Source organism: Electrophorus electricus, chromosome 7 (genome assembly GCF_041902795.1).
Source record: "Electrophorus electricus isolate QZ-2024a chromosome 7, ASM4190279v1, whole genome shotgun sequence".
Lineage (NCBI taxonomy): Eukaryota > Metazoa > Chordata > Actinopteri > Gymnotiformes > Gymnotidae > Electrophorus > Electrophorus electricus.
Genome location: NC_137503.1, coordinates 15,331,959 through 15,353,722, shown reverse-complemented (window position 1 = coordinate 15,353,722; position 21,764 = coordinate 15,331,959). Strand labels below are relative to the sequence as shown.

The 21,764-nt window shown below is 40.9% G+C and overlaps 1 protein-coding gene across 3 annotated transcripts in view; it reads left to right on the top strand.

Annotated features, from left to right (window-relative positions):
- Positions 1 to 304: 304 nt before the first annotated feature.
- Positions 305 to 21,764, top strand: part of cntn3b (contactin 3b) — a 48,607-nt gene continuing 27,147 nt past the window's right edge. Inside the window, exons 1-4 of one of the 3 annotated variants that reach the window (XM_081717805.1) lie at positions 305 to 323; positions 9,994 to 10,131; positions 12,963 to 13,098; positions 20,340 to 20,515. In XM_081717805.1, the coding sequence (XP_081573931.1) occupies positions 10,041 to 10,131; positions 12,963 to 13,098; positions 20,340 to 20,515 (403 nt within the window). In that variant the 5' untranslated portion in view covers positions 305 to 323; positions 9,994 to 10,040. Of the gene's footprint in view, positions 324 to 3,818; positions 4,461 to 9,993; positions 10,132 to 12,962; positions 13,099 to 20,339; positions 20,516 to 21,764 lie in introns of those variants that run through there. The other 2 variants (XM_026999658.3, XM_081717806.1) reach the window with 2 other exon arrangements.

Below are 21,764 nucleotides of genomic sequence, written 5' to 3'. Positions count from 1 at the left end.
GGGAGTGCATCTAATTGTCAAGCGGGTCAGCGCTGTGCCGGAAAGATCCTTCTCTTTTTAATTAGTACCAGTGGGCCGAGCGAGGCCGCCGAACAGGGAGCCCTGAACGAGGAAGTGTTCCCTCAGCCCTGTCGCTCGCTGACTGAGAGGAGAGGGGAGGGGAGGGGAGGGAGGGCACTGGCGTCTCACGCTGATTGTGCTGGTCCCTGGCACGGCGCGCGTAACAGTCTTTATGTGCACGTGCACTGCTCGTGCGGTTGAAAGCAGTCCTAACAATCGGCGGCAGTGTTTAGTTCATTCCCACGAAGTTCTGGTTGAGCTCGGTGAGTTGTGAAAAATAGTTGCCATATCTCTATATCACGGATATTCCTTAAATATTCTACATTCTGCAAATATCAAGCTAGTCACCATTGCACATTAATCGGAAGATAATGTTGGCTCTTTATAATATGCGATATCAAAAGGTTGTTGATGGGCATAATCAAATCCGTCACGAGAATAATAAAAAAAGTAATATTGCAATGGTGACGTAATTAATTTTGCTGTAGAAACGAACATTTATAAGGATGTCAAATTGCTTATTATAGTAATCTGCATTATCAACTGGAAGTCACCCTTCACAACCTAACATATTTATAAATGTAACATTAAACACGGCAATAAACTAAAGTTTTGGGTGTTAGTATAGCCTACATAACATTTGCAGGATTTAACTTTTATTTTAGTCAGTTGACAGTATGAAAACACGAGATATTGCATAACACGAAATATTGACCTATAATTTGTGTATTGCTAACTATGTTTTGTGGTTTTTTGTGCATATGATTACCTTGTCTCTTATTTCTCTGTGTACTTTTAAAAAGGACATTATCTGCAGTTGGCCTATTACAAAACTAACTTTTTTAAACTTTTTTTTTTGAGTATACGAAGAGCTCAAGATAGCACAGTGAATTCATTATAAAAGTTATTTTGCACTAAAGAGAAAATCCAAGGAATTTTGATAAGAAACCACCACCAAACAAAATTGCTATCAAAGCCCTTAAATATGCGCACACACACACACACACACACACACACCACACACACACACACACACACGCACGCACGCACACACATTGTCAGGGCTTAACTGTTAACCAGTGTGAGACACTTAATAAGTAACAACACAATTTTACAGAAGAGAAGAAAATAACATTTTTGACAATAGGGCCACTAATTTATGTTCAGTTTTAGTCTGTTAAATCCTAATTAATATGGTTAAATGTCTAAAGTTCCAGTTCAGTTCTGATGCTCTGAGATGTTTAAGTATTTAGCATGTATTAAACAGCCAGGACTAAATGTCCCTCTATGACTGTTCAGTTGTGGGCAGATCACAAAGTGTTGTTATGGATGTTGTTTTTTACTCTAACTAACCAGGAGAGCTACTATTTTCACTTGTGTAATCACTGGTCTAATCATTGGTCTCTGTCTTTAAACAACTGATTAGCTTCTGCTTGGTTGGTATGAAAAACTGCAGTCACTCTGCCCTTGTGTGGGTAATACTACCTACGTCTGCACTAGACAGAAGGGATTGCTACCTGGGCATTAAATGCATTGTTCAAGTAGAGAATGAGTAACTTTAAAATATACTGCACTATCACCAAAAGGACACCAGGGCATTTCAGATGAGGCCAATGATTCTAGGCTCAGAGCAGCTCAGAGTCAGGTGCGAGAGCAGCAAAAACCCAATGGAAAAAAAAGGATTATCACATTCATTTTAGACAGATCTTGTGAAGGTCCACAGACCATTACAATATAGGCTATGTTGTTAGAGAGACCCTCAGCATAACAGGAAGTAAAATTTAAGAGATGCCCTTGGTGTTGTTTTGACCTCCTGCATACACAGATCAACTCAAGAGCTCTCCTTCACCTGACTCCCTTTTGAAGTGCCAAAATCCCCAGTAGGATGCCCACCAAATAAGGGGATCAGATTCTGTTTGATGCCATTTTCTATATATATATATAGTTTGGCATCCCCCAGTGTTGGCTCCAAAGATGTAGTGGTCCGGCCACGTTTCATATTGAGCAGTGTTGAGCCTACTGGAGACAGAAGGCCATGGAAACAAAAAACAGAAGTGAATCAGCAAAGTGCAAGTTTCCAATGTACCACCCACATACTAGGCTTTCAAAGCCTGAAAATAAGATACAATTATTATTTAACAAATATTTTAAATATTTGTTTGTTTCCTTGTTTGTTTTTTAGAGCTACTCTTATTTTTTATGGCCATAGTCATTCAAGGCGTGTTAAAATTGTTATAATAATCTCCTTTTTTCTGTGTAGACCCAGTTTCGTTCTTGCTGTCTTCATGTGTTTTCCTTAACATTATACTGAATATCAGAAGCTGCAGTAAGTCACTGTCCAGCTATATGAAACAGTTGATAACATTAACCATCCACCCAAACCCTTTCACTGTGCTCAGTATTTACAGGGATGACAGACATGCCATTGACCTGGAAAATTGTATCTTCCCCAGATTAAGTGGGACTACCTCAGGACACACCATAAACATGGGTAAGGCCGTGAAGCATAAAGGACTGTTCGTCACAGGCTTTTTCAGCCATTTTCTGGGTGCCTTACTTTTTTCTCCTGGTACATGCACCATCTCTTGCCCTGTTTGTCAGAGTACACTGTGTTTTGACATGAGGTCAGATAGAGGCCTGCACCTTTAGGCCAAAGGGCCCGGTTGTAGATTTATCCTCAACATCCATTCATTGTGCATTTACAAATCCCTGTGCTTCCTGTTCACCTTTTAAATGCTCTTCTGTCCTAGTTTTAGGCTCTCAGAGAAGCCCTTTATGATGGATATCGCATGGGTTAGGAGTCACTATGCACAGTCATGATAGGGCTGGGGGATGTAATGGAGAAAGAGTTAAGTCCTTGTTATGTTCATGTCGACTCTGGTGGAATGAACAAACAGTGGCAGCAATAGCTATAACAAAGGGTGGGTCACAGAAGGAGGCCACTTAAAATTCAAAAAAGGAAAAAGCAATATTGTCACTTAGAAGCACTTGAAGGTACATTGTAGGTAGCCATAATTATACATTTCTGTATATTTGAAATGGAAAACAATCTCTGATAGATTAACAATAATGATGAGTCATATTCCAAATGGAAAGCATTGTAATAGCAAACACGTAAAAACAGAAAACAAAAAAATATATATCCCTTATGCTTTTTTCCCTTAGCTGTTTTAGTCTAAAGATGTGTGACTGAGAAAGGAACAGATAGTTCTTAAATCTTGCAGTTCATAGTATATTATAGAGTGAAAAAGAAATCCAAATATGGGTTACTAGCACTGACCTATAATAAATAACCTTATTAAAGATCAGTGGTTAGTAGACGAATGGGTGGATAAATTGAGTATTGTGGGATAGTTTTCATATTTGCCAGTAGGGTGTGCTGTTTTGCAACTTGGGCATTTGAAATTGCCCGAAATGGATTTATCCTTTCAACGGTCCCAAAATTCCTGGCAATGTATGTTATGGTTCGTTAGCCTTAGGTATGTACTGATGCTTAGGAAAGATAAAGCCTTCAGAGGAACACTCAACAAAGTAGCCTGAATATGAAATTACAGCTATGGCTCATGCTTTCTTAAGGTGAAAAGTAAATATCTGATACTGAGCATTTCCTGCTAGTCACAGGGATATCTCCCAGAATATCTGGGTGTAAATCTGTGCAAAATTAATTTTATAATGGTCCCAATTCTGAATTAATTGATGCATAACTAAGATCCATGTAAATCGTGTTTGGTTCATCTTGAGGAAGGGACAGGTTTCGGTTGTGTGGGGCGCATGATCATCGCCATACCATTGAACGGCTAGGCACAGACACTAGTCTTAACTACTTCGAAACGGGCGTGCACACAGCGATTATCAAATCCACAAACCGTGGCGCATTCGTGTCCTGTGTGTCTCAAAGCATCGTCACTCCACTGGCGCCTTGCTTTTCTCGCACAAACGGCGATGGTCTAGAAACGGAAGGGAACGATCCAAGTCTTATATGAGAGGTCCTCGTCCTGTCCTTTACTCGTTGTGGAGCACACTTTACCCTGCCGTGTAACTGGCCGAAGTCGACGCGGAGGCACTTGCAAGAGAGCGAATGTTCAGAGGTTACGACGACACAGGATTTAATTTATGGACTAATTGCGGGACTCTTAGAAAAATACAAGGGCCAGCACCTCTGTGTAAATACAAGGATAAACGTATATTTTTTGGTGCATCTTACGACTGTGGTTTTAGTATTCGAAGCCTTCAAATACGCGCCCAAACTGAGTACAACCTTGGAGAAATGGTATTAAAAACTCTCGGAAGCTAGAAGCGACCTACAAGCGGGATCCGTCCCAGATATTGGAATAAAATAACTACGTTTTTAATTAAGTTGATGAAGAGGAAAAAAACATAGACCTCGCAAATAAATCCCGGTATGTATTTTAAGTTGGCTTTCCTTCGAGTACAGAATAATGCATGCGTTTGCAACTGCTGCATTTGGCCAGTAATGCAGTAACCGTATAACCCAAGTTTCGTACTGTGATTAATTGCGTCTTACTGCAGTCGAAGTTAATTGATGTCCTAATGTATGCCACTGATGAGCGATTCAGTAGCATGCAGTACGGTATAGCATTTGTCTTTGTGAAGTATCAATCATTTGGGGCAACCTGAATTTCTTGTTTGCCGTGTTAAACTTTCACCATCTCCTTCTACTGGAGATAAATACGTTTTATTATTTTTGACAAACGCCAGACAGTCTCTCACGTACAAATCCAATGTCTAATGCCTCGCTAGTGGGGCTGAATATGGTCCAAGGCAGACCGTATTCATCTGACATGCAGGCTGATTTGTGTCACCCAGGGCTAAAGTCCATATGGGGCTCTCACGCCGCGGTTAGCGGGGGCGCACACGTCGTTATTACTACAGATTGAACTTCACATATAGCTAACTACTTGACTCGCCGCTTATTTCTAGATGTGCGTATGTTAAAGCATTAAAAATGAGCCCGGCTCCCTTGCGTTCCTAGTAGGTCTGACTGTTCGTTTATAACGTGATTGTATTATAATGTTCTTGCTTTATCGCACCCACAGAAAACCGAGAAGAAAGATAAATGTGATGAGACGAAAGAGTGCTGAGGAAAGAAACGAAGGAAAAGTTTAGTTACAGACAACCATTACAAGTCATCACCGTTTCTTTTATGGTTGCCGAGCCGTAATGTGTGAGTCTCATGTGAACTTCGCTTCACAGAGTTATGTGAAAAGAGTCAGTCAGACAGACACACTCCAACAGTGAGAAGAAAGTGAGTGAAATAGTAACACCGAGAGATGGAAATGGAGGGTGAAAGACGCTGCTGGAATGTTTAGTCTTATGCACAACGCACCCCTACCATGCACTATTTAGAAGGGAATGGGTTCCTCTTTCTTGTATTCATGCTTATTTATAGGTGCATCTGCGATGCTTGGCCCATCTCATTCTGTAGCTACCAAGCACGGCCAAATTAGAGGTGGCAAACACTGTGAAGCAGCATCGCGCAGAATTCTGTTTCAACACGCTCAGCTGCTTGGTATCTTCAGGCCTGTGTCTCCCATCACTTGTGATAAGTATGCGAAACACAAAGGCTGTATTCATCAGATGAAAGGAAAATTTGATTATGTGATTAAGCGTGTTGATGAGTCTAAGGCTACTGTCTGTCAGTTTCATTCTGTCTCTGAGGCATAATTTACATTTGCTCTGCTTCTATCTTTGGATCCCTAGTCACTCCCCAGTCAAATCTTTCTACATCTTTTTTGTCTATTTATGCCCCCCCAACCTTCTCATAGCCATGGCTGTATGAAGGGGCCGGGGGGAGGGGGGGGGGGATAATGGGCAGTGTGATGATGGGTTTGTGGAGCCGATCACTGGCTGCTGCTTCTCCACTCCGTTAAGTGCACTTACTCCACTGGCCTTACCACTTATCTCCGCGGTTCACCCTAACATTTTGTGCATGCTTAGAAGTGAGTAAGCCTCCAGGAAGTTCTCTCGTTTTCTTTTCCACAGTGCCTGCTCTGAGGTTTTGTGTAGTGCTGTGTGTGGCTTAGAAAAGCACTAAACTTGTAAGAGGTTGCATTACATGGAGAATGCATTTTCATCACATTCCTGTCTTGGGACAAATGAAGTAATCTGTTGTTATGAATTTCGGATTCTTTTGTTTTTTGTTTTTTCTTTTTTCTTTCATGTTTTTGTTGGGTGCAGCGTAGGATAGGAAGAAGAGGAAAAAAAAACATGATGGAAGACATACCGTTTCAGTGGAGATGGTTTTCATTGCATGCAGTCTTTTGTCGTAGGCTCCTGGCAAAGAATTTGCAGTCTGTTGCTGTTTGCTTTGGATTTGGCGTCCGTCTTGCCGAGGGACGTAAATAACTTATAATTTGCCAGCCAGTTAAACGCTTTCAACGTATTACCATCTGAAGCCACTTTGTTCACATGCCGAGTGTGCTCTGTGCCTGTTCCTGTGCGGTGAACGAGTGTGGTCCTAGCACAGGTGCACAGGGGTCGCCCCACGGGACGAGCACTCACTGTGGAGGACTTCAACCCTCTACCAGGAGATTAAAAAAAGAACCAAGTTGCAATGGGCAAATAACATTAACCTCCTCTAACACTGACATTCATTTACAACAAAGCTTAAGGTATCCCGGGAGAGGATGGGGGGCGGGGGGATTACACACATTGATGCCGAGTCTTTCTCAATTTTCTCTCAGCAGCCTGTGGATTTTTGGGGACATCTGTGCAACATACTATAGGCAGCTTCCTCTTGATTTTTTTTTTAAAGGAGCACTGGCTGAGTATCACAGCCGAGTGTCAGATGCTCACAGGATGGATTTACTGTAAATTCCTTGTGCCCTCACATACACATGTTCCATATGCAGATATTCTCCTGCTGCAGTTTATTATTATTAATGATAATAATAATAATAATAATAATAAACTTACTGTGCATCAAAAACATTTCAGAACAGTTTCTGTATAATGCCGAGTAGATGTTTCAACACCAGCATCACTACTAATTTTCTGCTGCCATTTGACAGATAGACTGGGATTTTGATTTTCCATTTTCATGCCATTACAGATCTCGAGGAGTATCCACCTTATATCATATTTAGCAGTGTTTTGTGCGTGTGTGCGTACGTATCCTCCTGTCTGCACATGCAATGATCACTTGATAATCCATGGAGCATGACAGATGATCAATTACTTAAGCAATAATCACAATGCTGCTTCATTGCATCACAAAACCACATGACTGACACAAGCACAGGATCCATTATGAGAGTTTTAAATACACAGCAAACATGACAGTTGGCATTTAGTGTCGCCCACTAACCATTGCTAACAAGGGATTTATTGTGCCAGTTTTTAAGCTATGAGTTCATGCTTTTATTATTTGGACCAATACAGCATGAAGTACCACTTATACTTAAACAAGGCAATCTTTCAAATCATAGTCAAAATAACTTTTATCATGGCATTAGAGTTTAAAGCTGCACATTATGGATAAAAATATTTGGCTAATTCTCACTGGCCTGAGAATTGTGAGTATAGGTGTTCAAACAGGCTTTTGGCAAGATCTAGCCATTAATATTTGTGGATAAAAATGGGGTCCGTTACCTGAGTCGGCAAATGGGGGGAATTTATATGGTTGCCATCATATGTTGTCTCGGACTGATTGCACCTTTTTTTAAAAAAAATGTTACTTAATATAATTTAACACAACAGCAATGTATTTCATACATATTGTATTACTGTCTCTGATTGCAGCCGTATGCAGTTATAACGAGACGTGCCTGTGCAAATGCCATCTCCTGCACTGGAAAATTGCCTGTGTCTTTTTCTTCTTCTGCTTTGAGACATTTGGCTGTTATATGAACCCTTGGGTGTCTTCGACTGCCTCAAGCTGCCTCAAAATCACTGCCACCTTAACCAAGGAGTCCCATCATTTGCCAGAGAAATAGGATCGGTCAGTGGATTTCATTACGCGATGCTTCCCTGGCTGGGAAACAGCGCAGCCTCATTACGCTTGGCAGGGCAATATTGAGCTTATAGTTCATCTCCTCACAGTCAATGGATAATGATGGCACACCATCCTTACGGGGAAACATAAGAGACCGGTTGTAATTAAAATGCACGCTGGCATTTTTTTACGTGGGCCCAGACCTTTAAGAGGCTGCCATGAACATTTAAGGTAGGAAGCCCACTGGTTTGCTTGCTTTGTCAGTTCATTATCACTTGGATTGCAGTTGAAAACATGGGATCTGGACTTTCGTGGTTGTGTGCACACCCCCTGAGTGGGGAGGGATAAGAGATCAAATTAAAAGGTGTCTGGAAAAGACATTACCATCGAGTGGAAGATTGGGCATTTCTTTCTGTGTGTAATGAATGCGGGGCCCTTTAATCCAATGCGACAGAAGGTCCAGTTGAAGAATGTGTCTCCAGAATTGAAGAAGGTGGGTAAATCTACCCATCCTCACAATTACAACAAACATGCACAAATTACTAACACCAGAGGTGGCACGCTTAGTCAAGGCCTGATTTGAAGATTATGCAAACCTGTCTAAAGGATAACAGATCGCCCCTGTTCGAAATCTCTGTTTACAGCGTTGGGAGGCACAGCTCGTAGAATGCAAGAGGTCACTTTGTTTGAATCAGCCCAAGACCAGATTGTGTATACAAATAGTTCTGAACCTTGAGGTTGACATCTTTAAACGCCTTGGGACTGTTCATCTTGTGTTCACAGAAGATGTTTGTATAGTCGTCTCTATGGAATGAAAAGATTTTGTACACAGCACTGGAACAGTGACAATTATTAGCTCATGAAGGAAAAGTGGAATACAAGCCAAGTGGAAAAAAAACTAGTACACTTAGGGGAAAAAAAAGTATTTTTGTTCAATAACTCCAAAGTCACAATAGGGCTGTACTCTTGGCTTGTCAGTCTTGGTATATTGCAAACAATTTTCATTTTGTTGCACAAGAACGATTACCATGTGCCATAAATATATGCAATTTAAAAATTTATTTAAAAATATTAGAAGGCAAAATAATACCTTTATAATGTCTTTTTGACACCTATATATTCTTAACTCCATTACATAGCCTGCTACACAGAAGCCAACAAAAACACATGCACAGAAAGGGTCTGTCATTATAAAACGCCCTAAAAGTGCCCTACGCACAACAGCCAGAGGCTATGTCAGCGAGCTCTGGTTCCGGATGACTTGTGCTCGGTCAGCCCAATTCTTGGCTTTAGAAAATGCCTAACAGACTTTTCAGTCGCTTCTTGGTACGTCTCAGGAGAAAAGGTAACCAGTGGAAAGGAATGGCCACGTAGTCCTGGATGGGCCCGAGGGCCGGCAGAAGCGCAAAGATATTTAGGTTGGTTGTTCCTATTAATAGGTGAGGAAGAGGAGCCTTTCAGGTCTGAAGTTGCAAAGCCCCCAAACCTAGTTACAAAGAGTATTCTTGTTTGTTTGGGCTTTTTTTCCACACCTTGATCAGAGGCACATCATTCGATGGTGGTGAGTTTCTTTGGCCTCGTCCTAATTCCGGGCTGTACTGCGAATAATTTCTAAGAAGCGGAGGTTAAAGGGTTCCAATTATGGAGCACTTTCAAAAAAGCTGTTTGAGCTCCTGCCTGTGGTTCATAATTAAAATGTCATCTTGCTACTACAATTGTCGCTTTCTGACTTCATGAAAAGCCGAATGTACTTTAAAGTCTTTTGAAGAACTGAAACCTTCTCTTTCAGTGGAAGGAGAATCTTGACTGCACTGATGTTTCTGTCAATGGCATTTTTAGTGTCTGGAGAGAAAGGGGTGGACTTCAACAAAAGTGTAATCACTGATGTGTCTTTAAAGCCAAAAAAAAAAAAAAAAAACCTGTTACAATTGGCCCAAAATGTCTCATTTTAATTATTTCTGTAATTACTTTTCCCACAGATTATACATCTCACATTCAAGGGAAAAATCATTCCATTCACAAGCAAATGGATGAGAGTCATATTTGCCCTTGGCAACTGAAGATGACGTTACCATGGAAACGGCTGGTGCTGCTATCAATCATAAGCTGCCTCGCAGGTAAAACATCTTACTCGTCATTTTATTCTAAACCGGCACTTGTTTTCTTTGTTTTTCATTTTCAATATAAGTTAAATGGACACTCACAATCATGGGATATCATGTTTACTGTAATTGTAGTAGAAAAATAAAAGTGTAATCTAAACCTGTGGACTGTTTCTGAGGACACTCATGGGTTTGAAATGAAGATACTCCATAACTGGATTTACTTATATAGTGGAATATGTTTGAATTGTTCTGAATAATAAAACCTTTGCAATAATATTTTTGTAACAAAATCTGTAGTAAAATTGCAAATAATACTGCCCCTTTCCAATATCGCTGATAGAGATTTTCGAGAATATTTTGTGTGGGACAGATATGAGCAAGCCAATATCAGTCATGATCCCTGATCATATTTCAGAATCCTGTTTAATACTGTCAACTTTAAATAAAATTAGACACCTTACCCTGTTTGCCTTCCCAGATAACACCTTAAGCTTGCATGATTTAGGTCCCTGACTGTGCAATAGCTTTGTACATGGTGTTTGAAACTGATTAGGAGAGCTCTTTTTTTGCTGCCCACTTGTCATCCAGTTGTGTTGGGGCCTTTTACATTAAGTGAGGCCCTACTGGGACTAGAGTCCTATCCACGGCTAGGAACCTGTCAGAGATGATTGTTCGATCCCGTGGTTCCCAATAATGTCCACCATCTTCACCGAGATCACTACCTCTACCCGCCCTTCGGCACTCATGGGATTTACAGTGAATATCATTTTTCCCTTTTGCTTTTTTGCACTGGCTGAGCTCGGTGCTTGAAAAAGAGGGGTTGAATGCGATGTGAACGGAGCTGGGTATTCACTGAACCAAAGTGACAACCCCCCCCCCCCCCCCACCCACCAAACAGCATTTAGGCCATTTAAACCTCAGAATGTCTCTTAGCCATCTTTGCCAGACTCACATAAGGCAAAGGAAAAAGAAGAAAGGGGGGGGGGGAAGCACACGATGATCAAATCACTTCAGCAAGGTAGCACAGAGCCAAACGCGGCTCACAGATGTGACTTGACAACTACGACGGCACATCTTGTCGGTGGATGTCATGCCTCCGAACAATGCTGGCGACGATCTGTGCAGCACTGTACTGAGTGTAGTCAGTATGAGCAAGACCCCCTGATTTTTACAGACCTTACACTTATTTTGTATTTAAAAAGACTCAACTGATTTTTCCACCTTATCAAAGTCTGCTTTGAGACTAGCTAAAGGCTGCCGGATCTCTGCCTTCCATACCGTTCCTTGTCATTAACTCCTAAACCCTGCTCAACAGTGGTTGGAGCTTGCATGTCATCAGACAGTCCAGTAATATACTGAAAGCACGTTTCATTATCTATAAAGGGTAGCAAATCACACCTCCTCACGAACATACAATATGCTGATTCCGCACAATAGAGCAGCAGCGTCAAGTGTTTTCTGGCTGCTGCCATTGTACACGAGTGAGGCGCTTAACCCCAGCACCGCATCTCAGTCCACCAGTCCACCCGAAAGCCAGTGCACCAGCCTTAGAAAGACACTGTTCTGAAGCCCATCTACAGTATTAAATTGGTTTTAAAGGAAAAAGCAAGACTACTGTGTTGATTCTCTGCTGAAATTCCCAGTCTCAGGTGCATTGCACTCCTGGCGCGGCATACTCCAGCACCTGTGAGGAACGAAAGAGTAGAATTAACCTTCACTTCATAGAAGGACGTATGTCCAGTAAGTCTGTTTACTGCTTAATAAAAGAGACAAGATTCACCTGAATAAAAACAACAGTTTACAGTCAAATTAACTGTTTTTGGAAGTAGAGATTTGATTGAAGCTGGTCTTTTGTATTTTTAATGGGTTTTTTGTTGCTTCCAGTCAGAAGATCTATGCCTTTTTCATGCTTGTCACAGGTTAGCTGTTAAAACTCTTTGTGTCAGAGACTCTGGAAGTTATTTTATTTTATTGCCCACTGGTAGGCTAAGGGTTAGGAAATGTGTTGGTGATCCTTCTGTGGGTTCTTCTGAGAAGCTGACAGCCAGCATTATATCTGACACTAAAAGGGGTATCTAGAAAGTAGGGTGAAAAGCCTTTGAAATATGAACATGGTCTTTTAAGAACGTATATTCAGTGCCACTATTGCATGACTTTTTATTTTTGGTAACCCACTTCTGAGACAGCACAGTAAATTGTACCCTAAAAGCAGGCTTGCTATCAACCACAGACAGAGGAGTAAGACTTTTTTCCATTTACTGAGCTCTATTCCAGCAATTACCATCTCAAAACATTCCTGATATGCAGATCATGTGTTTTGTAGCAACTAAACCAAACCTCCTGGGACATTTCATGTCTATGTATGATTTCATGTCTATGTTCACACATAATACAAGTGCACTATTGAAGCAATCTGACTGTTTTTTTTAATATATATAATATATCTAAAATAAAATATATATATTACACACACAGATAGATAGATGGATAGATAGATAGATAGATAGATAGATAGATATACATGTGTATATATGTGTGTGTATGTTATACATGTGTGTATGTGTAATAAAAAAAATAAAAATAAATATATATATATATATATATATCACCACACACACGTGTGTGTGTGTGTATATGTGTGTGTGTGTGTGGTGATAGATATACATATGTATATTTGTGTGTTTTGTTTTTTTTTAATATATATATATGTGTATGTGTGTGTGTGTATATCTATGTGTGTGTGTGTCTGTGTGTGTGTATTTGTATGTTCAGTGTTTGTTCTTAATTTGTCTTGGCAGTTACAGAGAGTGAGAGAAACTTTCCTTTTGTGTCTTTCTGGCCAGCTTATGCAGAGGACACCATCTTTCATGGACCGAGCTGGAGAACGGAGCCCAGTGACCTGATTCTACCCATCCGCTCCTCCAGTCAGGAGTCTGCTCTGCAGTGCGAGGCGTCTGGTGTCCCTCCTCCCCAGTACAGGTGAGAGTCCCCCAACCCTCCTCCACCCCGCAGCTGTGCTGCCTCCCAAACCATTTGTGGCTGTTCCATACTTCTGCGCTCCAGCTGACCATTTCGCCTTGGCAAATTGTCAGTGTTTGCCTCAGGGGGGATCGAATGAGGGACTAATACTGCTGATTGCCATTGATTTTCGAAAGGGGAAGCCAGCTTGTTTGTCCCCACACCCTACTTGTAGAAAGGCTCTAGTATACTGTACTGTCGAGCACTCTCTCCCACAGCCTCTTACAGCTTTAATCTCTCCTGGATGTCTGGATCAGCATTTTTAATTTTTTTTTTGTAGTTTGTTCAATGTGTACACTAAATGCCTTAATCCCAATATTACAAAACTGCCGGTTTAAATACAGGAGCAGCGCTAGAGCAAGAGACTCCCTCATTTTCCCCAGTGTGCGCAGATCTCAGCTTGAGGTTGGGGTATTAGCAAGCTTAATTCATTAGGCTTTCCCTGAGAGAAATGCACATTTCCATTGTGATAGGCATGGCAGAGAAAAATGACTTTGAATATGGGAAGGATGTGAAAGCATAATTTGTGCCCAAGATTCCAAGGCACTCTCTTGCCCAGTCCCCGGAGGTGTATGGGGCCTGAAATAGCAGTCTGCTCTGGCTCTGTGGTAGATTGTGTTTCGGAGCTTGGGTCAGCATCATGCAAATCCACATGCACGCTCTCAGGGTGCAGGCTGGGAGGGGCAGTAACCTTGCGGGTGACATTCTGTTAAACGCATGCGTTTTCCTTACTTCACCGGCTCTGCCTCAGCAGTGGGGTGTATCATTATGCTTGGTGTGTGTGGGTGTGGGTGTGGGTGGAGGGGGGTGGGTTAAACCAGCACACTAACAGCATGGGGCAACAAAGGAAAACAAGCTATCCTGCTGCTCTCCAGACAGGTAAAATGACATGAATTTTGCACTCTAATCAGAACTCTGAGCTTTTGGTTTATTTATGAAGACATAGAGATGGAATAGAATACAACCAGTGGTGCACATTCAGGACATGGAACAGGAGATTTCAGACAGGAACGGGTCTGGCTGCTGTTCACAGACTGTTTATTATGCACTGTCATTATCCTTTAACATTGCCACTAGTCTGTTGTGTGTCTAATACATTGTAGCCCTGTCTTCGCTATGACTTTAGGAAAATGTGGCTTTAACATCGATAGCTCCAGCATCAGTTCAAGTCAGGATTCATTTGAGAGTTAAAAGGAAGATAAAAGAAGGATCAGGGGAAATATGTCACAACATGCCTTACTTTGAAGTCAGCAAATGTTTAAAAGAATTCATTTCTGAATATCCTTAATCCCTTTTGATTTAAATGAAATGCCTTACACTTACAATACCACTCCAACTGTAACTGTGACACTAGGTTCAATAAGTATCCAGACACTGAAATATAAAAAGGGCTCTCAAGACAATCAGTGCAGTCATGTCAGGAATTGTCTTCTTTTGTAACCAGATCTGCCATTTTGTGAAAATGATGGAGAAATCCCTACAGGTGATCTCTTTCCGGTGAAACCAAACAGTGCAAACCTAACCTGTGAGGCCTCCACACATTAGTCCACCTAATGGTCAGTGCAGTCCGTGGACAAGGCTGGCAGAAGTTGGGAGTGAGTTGTGCCGTGCCAAGCTCCTGTTGCTGCTGTCACAGCTGGTGTTTGTTCCATGGTCTCCGAGCCCTCCAGAGCTGTGAGTGCAAGGTGGAGTGATGGATTCCTTGGCATGCTTTATGTCTCTGACAAAGGCTCCTTAAAGAAACTTGGAATATTTATGCCCTTTTACATTGCTGTAACTAAATTTAATAAGATAAAAGACTGATTTATAAAACATTCATTATGTGACCCATGGCAGAGACCAGTTGCATGTTTATTCAGCACTGGTTGCACACATAATTCATTTATTTTATTGATTGTTAATTAACACAGTTTTGGTCCTACCCACTGAAGAACAGTCGGCAGAGAATTATGGCTGTCGCCCAAGCAGATTCCTTTTTGATGTGCTGTGTTCTGAGTCAGGTCAGCAGTTCTTTGTGCACATTCGAGCTGAAGTGAAAGTTGGCTGCCGACTGTCAAACCATAGAGTGAGTCCTTGGGGGGAAAACAGGAAGGCAATTAGGCCAGGTCATTATGACAGCACCTGGTAAGACGAAGGAGAGGTAGAGGGCAAGCCTCATGCAACATTGATATGGACCAGAAGGTCGGCCAGAGTTCGTTCAGAGCAAACCTGAAGTCCCCCTCCCCCTACTCCCTTGTGGGTGAGCTGTTTATAAAAGGAGAACCACCATCCCTGGCCCAAAGCCACTTTAGCCTGCATGTACCCACACGCCAATAAAAGCACGGCGACAATATAAGGGAACGAAATGAGAAACCCCCCCTCCCTTTTACCTTTATGCCGGCCGGAGGTGCGTCTTCAAAAGATCAACAGGGGCTACCGAAGATGCTTTTAACCTTGGATAGGAGTCCGTACCGCGTGTGAGGTGGCTGGTGGATCAGAAAGCGATCCAAGAGGAGGTTGATGCAAGAGCCGCTTAAAATGCAGAAATGACACACGGCAAGCTCGAGGTGCGTTTGTGCTGGTGCTCATTAGCCTTGCTCTGCTGTGATCTTTCCAAGCATAGGTTGCCCTCCTGGCACATAGGTTTGCCCTCGCCGGACATCACTGCATTTTTTGGAAAGATAATTGGGGCTGCTTTTGTACACCACATGCTTGCTTTTTTAAAATGTATTTATTTATTTTGCAGCTGGTTAATTAGGTAACATACGCACTGGAACAATTTGGATTTTGCATATTTTGGACATATCGGCAATGTTGGGTGCACTCCGGCTATACACACGATGATGTTTCAGCTGATATTTATGATAATGTTGAAACCCAAAGTCAGGAAAGGTTTGTGTACAACAACTGTGCATAAAACCTGTTTTAGAGATTACTTGAACAGGATTACATCAGCGAGGGCATTTACATCTTGGCCCACTGGTCATTACCTGAAAATAGCTCAGGCTTTTTGGTTAATTCCTGGCCAGCTTTTTCCCACTTGTAAAAAGGCCTCTCCATTACCCAAGCTACATCATCTTTACTCTTCAAGCTTCACTGGTAAAATAAATGAATGAGTGAGTGCATGCACGTTCTTCTGTTGAACGAGTGGTAAAGCTTTCTCAGCCTACAAAGAGGACTCAGCCACCCCACCAGCTCAGTCTGCTTCCTGTCCCCCTCGATTACTTTCAGTGAAGGTCCACTGCTTTGCCTCTGCCATGCCTACAGAGTTGCAGCATACGACAAACAGGCTCCACTGTGCTGCACGGAAGATAAATAACCTCTGCTGCTTCTAAAGTAACATACTCAGGAGGCTGTAAAACATTGGGAATATACAGTAGTCACACTTATGCCTGGTGACAGTTATACCTGCGATGGAGCAAGTTGTTATAAAATGGTTTATAAGTGCAACATGGAAATGTTATTTTTGTCTCTGCTGCCAAATACATATGTGTGTCTATATATACACCACTCCAAGGCTGTCCTGGTGGTGATACTTGGGTTTGTGAGCCCTAATGTGGAGGAGTGGCTCCAACAGATCCCAAGAATGACACAAAGGCATGATCTTAAGACCAGCACAATTACTTTGTTGCATCCTAAAATACTCAGGCCTCTGGTAGAAGGTCTGAGTGGGAGGATAAAGATATGACCACCCACTTGAAGATATGACCAAACACTAGAAGGGTGAGGCAGGAATTACTTAGTAGTAAGGTGTAAAAGTTACAATGATGTACATAATTGTACATAGTGTCATTATTAAAATGGTCAGTGTCTGATAAATGCTTGAGTGCTGTCGGTTTTTGATGATTTTATAAGAATAATTATGCACAATTTAGAACAGGACACTTGACAAAGAGACAGTGCTAATGCTGTTTAGAGTCTGTGTAAATGGGTGTGAGAGACCCGTAGTTTACTTAACCACATCTGAGGGTTCAGGGGAAGGTAACGTAGCATACGTCTCAATTAAGTTGAATCAATTAAATCAATTAAAGTGAATTTAACAGCTGTCTCTCAAAAGGTGACTAAAGACGTCAGATTGGCTCCACATAAAGTAAATAATAATGAGGTGAGAATCAGCTTGACGGACAGCTACCGCCCTACCTTTGTAGGTGGAGCTGAGTCTGGGGACAGTCATGCTGCTTTAGATAAGAGAGAAGCGCTGTCTTCCCCACTCATTAGATTTCCATGGCATAGGGATAATATTGATTTTTTTTTTTCACCTTTTTGCTTTTTTTGCTTTCTCTCTTTTTTTTGGCCATCTGAAATGAGCATTTCACATTCTTTGAGCTGTAATTCCAGTAGCCCTGTGTTAAAACGCAGTCTTTGTGATTTCTTGAATTCTAAAGGGAGGGATTATTAACACCCACAATGCTTCTACGTGATGCTGTATGCCAGCGCATTCAGTGTGATTCAACATTTTCTTTGTGGCTCTTGAGGATTTCAGTCCAGTGTTTGAACATCCTCATCAGCCAAGCTGACAGATGTCTGCACTGATTTAGTCCAGAACTGGAGAGGGAAAGGGAGAGGGAGAGAGAGAGAGAAGCAATTTAGTACTGAAATATGTTTATATATATACACACACACGCACATGGGATTCAGTGGATTACATGTATGAAGTAATCCTTTATTCTTATGGCTCACATATGCACTCTCTCCTAATGTACGTTATTAATATGAAAGTAAAGTGTGATCTTATATAAAGGATATTCAGACAGAAAAACATGACTAGCTAGCTATAGCTATGTAGCTGTAAACTGCACGCAACAGAAACATAAATGCATCAGCTGAACTCATGGCATGGAGCAATACATTATGCTGAGGCATTTTTTTTCTTTCAAGATTATAACGATTATAAAGGTTTCAAGGTTATAAGGATTAAGATTTCTTATTGACTTTATATATTTACATTTCTTTTGACCACGTGCAGGCCCAGTTGTTATCTAGGCAGTGTAGGGTATCTAGCTAGCCATCCTGACTGATCTTTTACCTAATTACAATGTAAATATAACAAGTAAAATATATATATAGTTAGTTACCTTGGGTAAGAACTTGGTATATTCCCACAAACTGTACTAATCACAAAGTGATCACCAAATTCAGTGTGATACTTTGTGACTTAAGTGATATGCATAATATTTAGCCCATATGAAAAACCTCATGTATCTTAAACATAATATATGAGCCAAGTAGGAGAAAGACCCAAAGCAAAGAAAAACAGCTGTTTATTATGTATTGAACGCTGAATCCAAATAGAGAAATTCTGAAAACATATCACCCATGGTTTTTGTTCTTCCACTATATTTATACCTACATGTTTGGCATTTAGCAGATGTGATCTACCAGTGTGCTTTCCACTGTCTACTTGGAACAAATAGGTTATATCTGATTACACTCCCATATCATTACGTATAGTGGGCCTGTGGAAACTCAGCACCATGGAAAGTGGTGCCCCTCTGTGTTGGCAGACAGTTATTGGACACTTAAGAGGGATGTTCATTTAAAAACCATGCCTGAGAGAAACATCCTTAAAACAAATTTGAATTCAGTGCAAAAAGAACCATGACCACGTATTTAGTTTGTGGGACAAAAATATTTTGTTGTCTGTTGTTGTTGTTATTAAATGAGATTTGATGAAGTAAGATATGATTTTATATAAAAAAACATAACTTGCTGACAAACAGGGATTGTAACCTTCCCATCCATAGTGTCAGGCAAGAAGGAGAATGATGGATTGATATCCCTGTCATCAGGGCTTTTCTGACAGTGTGGTGTTGCCTAGAAAATACATTCACACCTTCAATCAGAAATGCTGGTTTGTTCTAAACTCAGCATGACACCTGTCAAAACCAATCAGTGTCACCTTCTTGCAAATTATCATTCACAAGACAACCAATGACTTGTATTGCTTTTTTATATCCCTCCCCCCCCACATTTGTTTTTTGTTTTAATGTGCAGTAATCTGAAATGAAGATAATCTTAACTCTGTTTTTCATGATGTTTCATGGATGAAGGCATGCAGTCTTGTCCATTTAGCCATTAGTTTCTCCCACTCTCCACTCTCCTATTTTCCAACCATTTGGTACAAGTAAGCTTTTGTGTCTGAGACTTACTAGTGGTCTGCATCTTACCCTGCTTCCTTTTAGATTCCGCACGTATAGACTGCTTTAGTGGTGTTCTAAATTCTAGGAGTGGCACGCTAAGAGAGCTTTTCTTCACGCAGCTAAGAGGACCTTTTGGCCCATACTTTTCTTTGCCCTAGAAATTGCTCAGATTGTAAGGTTAGTTGGATTTTTTCTGTATTGTATCTACAGAATTGTTTTTTACAATAATAATGCAACTCCAGAAATAATATCTGGGATAACCTTTCAGCATGCTCTATAAGCTCAGTGCTGTTGTCACGCTACATGTGATGGTGTTTTGTTTGTGTTTGTAATTTGTGCAGGTAATTGAATTTAGGGCATTAATAACATACCAAAGAGTTGGCCCTGGGATGCGTGCTTCAACTGTATCCCTGGTTGATTTAGCTTATTTTCAGCCTAATGGTCTGCTTTACTTGCATTCACACTTCTTTGGTCTTCATGCTGTCAGAGGCCAAGAACAAATCCTGCACTTTAAAATGTGCCTTATTCTGCACATATAGTTATCCAAGCCCCAAAACTAATGAATAAGGTAAATGAACAGTCTCCTTTGAGTTCTGTTAAACTAAATGCCTGTAGAAAGAGTACCAGCAGTTTTGAATGCTTGATAGGAGTAAAAACTTATAATCTATTTTAGATATTGTGTAATTGAAAATGTTTAAATACATAACATTATTTTTTTTAAGTATTTGTAATTTTGTATCTATATAATGTATATGAATAGTTGGAATTTTAGAATCTCACATAAAAAAAATGGAAATGACTGCGCTAGTTATTTCCATTCATTTTCAAAACATTTACCATTTATTAAAGATGACAAATTGCTATGCTTCCTCATCAGTTCCTACATGTATGTAAATTCTGCAAGAGAATTGTAAAAAAACAAAAAAACAAAACACAAATGCAGATGTAATGTGTGAGCTTTGATTAATTCTTTGTTCTGCTGAACATAATAAAGGTGAACTGATCAGATCAATGCTTGTGATGAACAGTCCCAAGCGGGGCTGTCCTGTGATTGGAGACGTGATTGTGTTTGCATCTCTGCAGATGGTCTCTAAATGGGACACTCATTGATCTCCGTGCTGATGCGAGGCGTCGTGTATCTGGAGGGAATCTGATCATTAAGGGGCTGGACCGGGACCAGGACACCGGCATCTACCAGTGCTCTGCTTCCAACACCCGTGGAACCATTCTAAGCCGGAGAGCCAGTCTGCAGTTTGCCTGTGAGTTAATGCACTACTTCCTGTGCTTCTGCATCCCCTGCACGGCTCAGTATGGAGTTCATGCAGGCTCAAGTCATAAGCTAATTAGCAAGTCCTTCACATAGCAAAGACACCAAAGCATACACTGCAGGAACACTCGAGCGCGGGGACAGAACATACCGTTCTAGACCAGTGAGTGAGGTGTGCATGTGAGTGGGGTCCATGCCTCTCTGTATTTCTGTGTATAAGAGCTTTTGTAGTTTTCCTCATCTTTTGTGACTGTTCTGACTACCAGTCAGTGAATCAGATTTCTCAGGTCAGCAGAAGAAAGCAAAAATTGAGGTGGATGTCAGATGCAGCAAGCTGACAAGGAAGGAGCGATGTTTGACTTTATCATCAATTCCCATTTGTCGCCAGCTTTAACGTAATCTTTGAACACTGTGTATTGACTCATGCTATCATGCACCGAAAGTCATGTTTCCCACGCTGGTTGTTCCATAACCCATGGGTTTGCCAAAATACACAGTGGTATGCAGTAATTAAGCTATTTTTTGTTTGTTCCTTTGTTTATATCTGTCAGATCTAGTACTTTTTTTATCCTTAAGGCAATTTGCATCTGAAGGCAAAGATTGGTAGGGGTCTAACCCTTTTATGACGTGATAAATCAAGAATTTGAAACTACACTGTGTGCACAATTATTAGGCAAGTTGTATTTTTGAGGATTCATTATTGAACAACTACAGTGCTCTCGGTCAATCTACAATGTTAATAATCCTCAAACCTGAATATTTAAGAAATTAAAAGTTAGGTTTTGGTTTTCTTAGGAGAATATCTGTGTGCGCATAATTATTGGGCAATTATTAGTGTGCAGAATTATTATGCAACTAAATAAAAAACACATTTTCCCATCTCGCTTTTTCATCTGTTAAAGTGAGAATAAAAAACAAACAACTAAGAATTTACAAGTGAACATTTCTGACATAAAAAAAAAAGTGACCAATATAGCAACCCTTCTTTTCAATAACAAGTGTTCCGTTCATGGAGTCTCAGTTTCTTAATCTGTTGACAATCAACTTTTTGTGCAGCAGCAACCCCAGCCTCCCAGACACTGTTCAGAGAGATGTACTGTTTTCCTTCACCGGAAATCTCACATTTAAGAAGGGCCCAGAAGTTCTCAATAGGGTTTAGGTCAGGTGAGGAAGGGGGCCATGTCATTATTCTTTCATCCTTAAGGCCTTTACTTGCTAGCCACGCAGTAGAGTACTTCGAT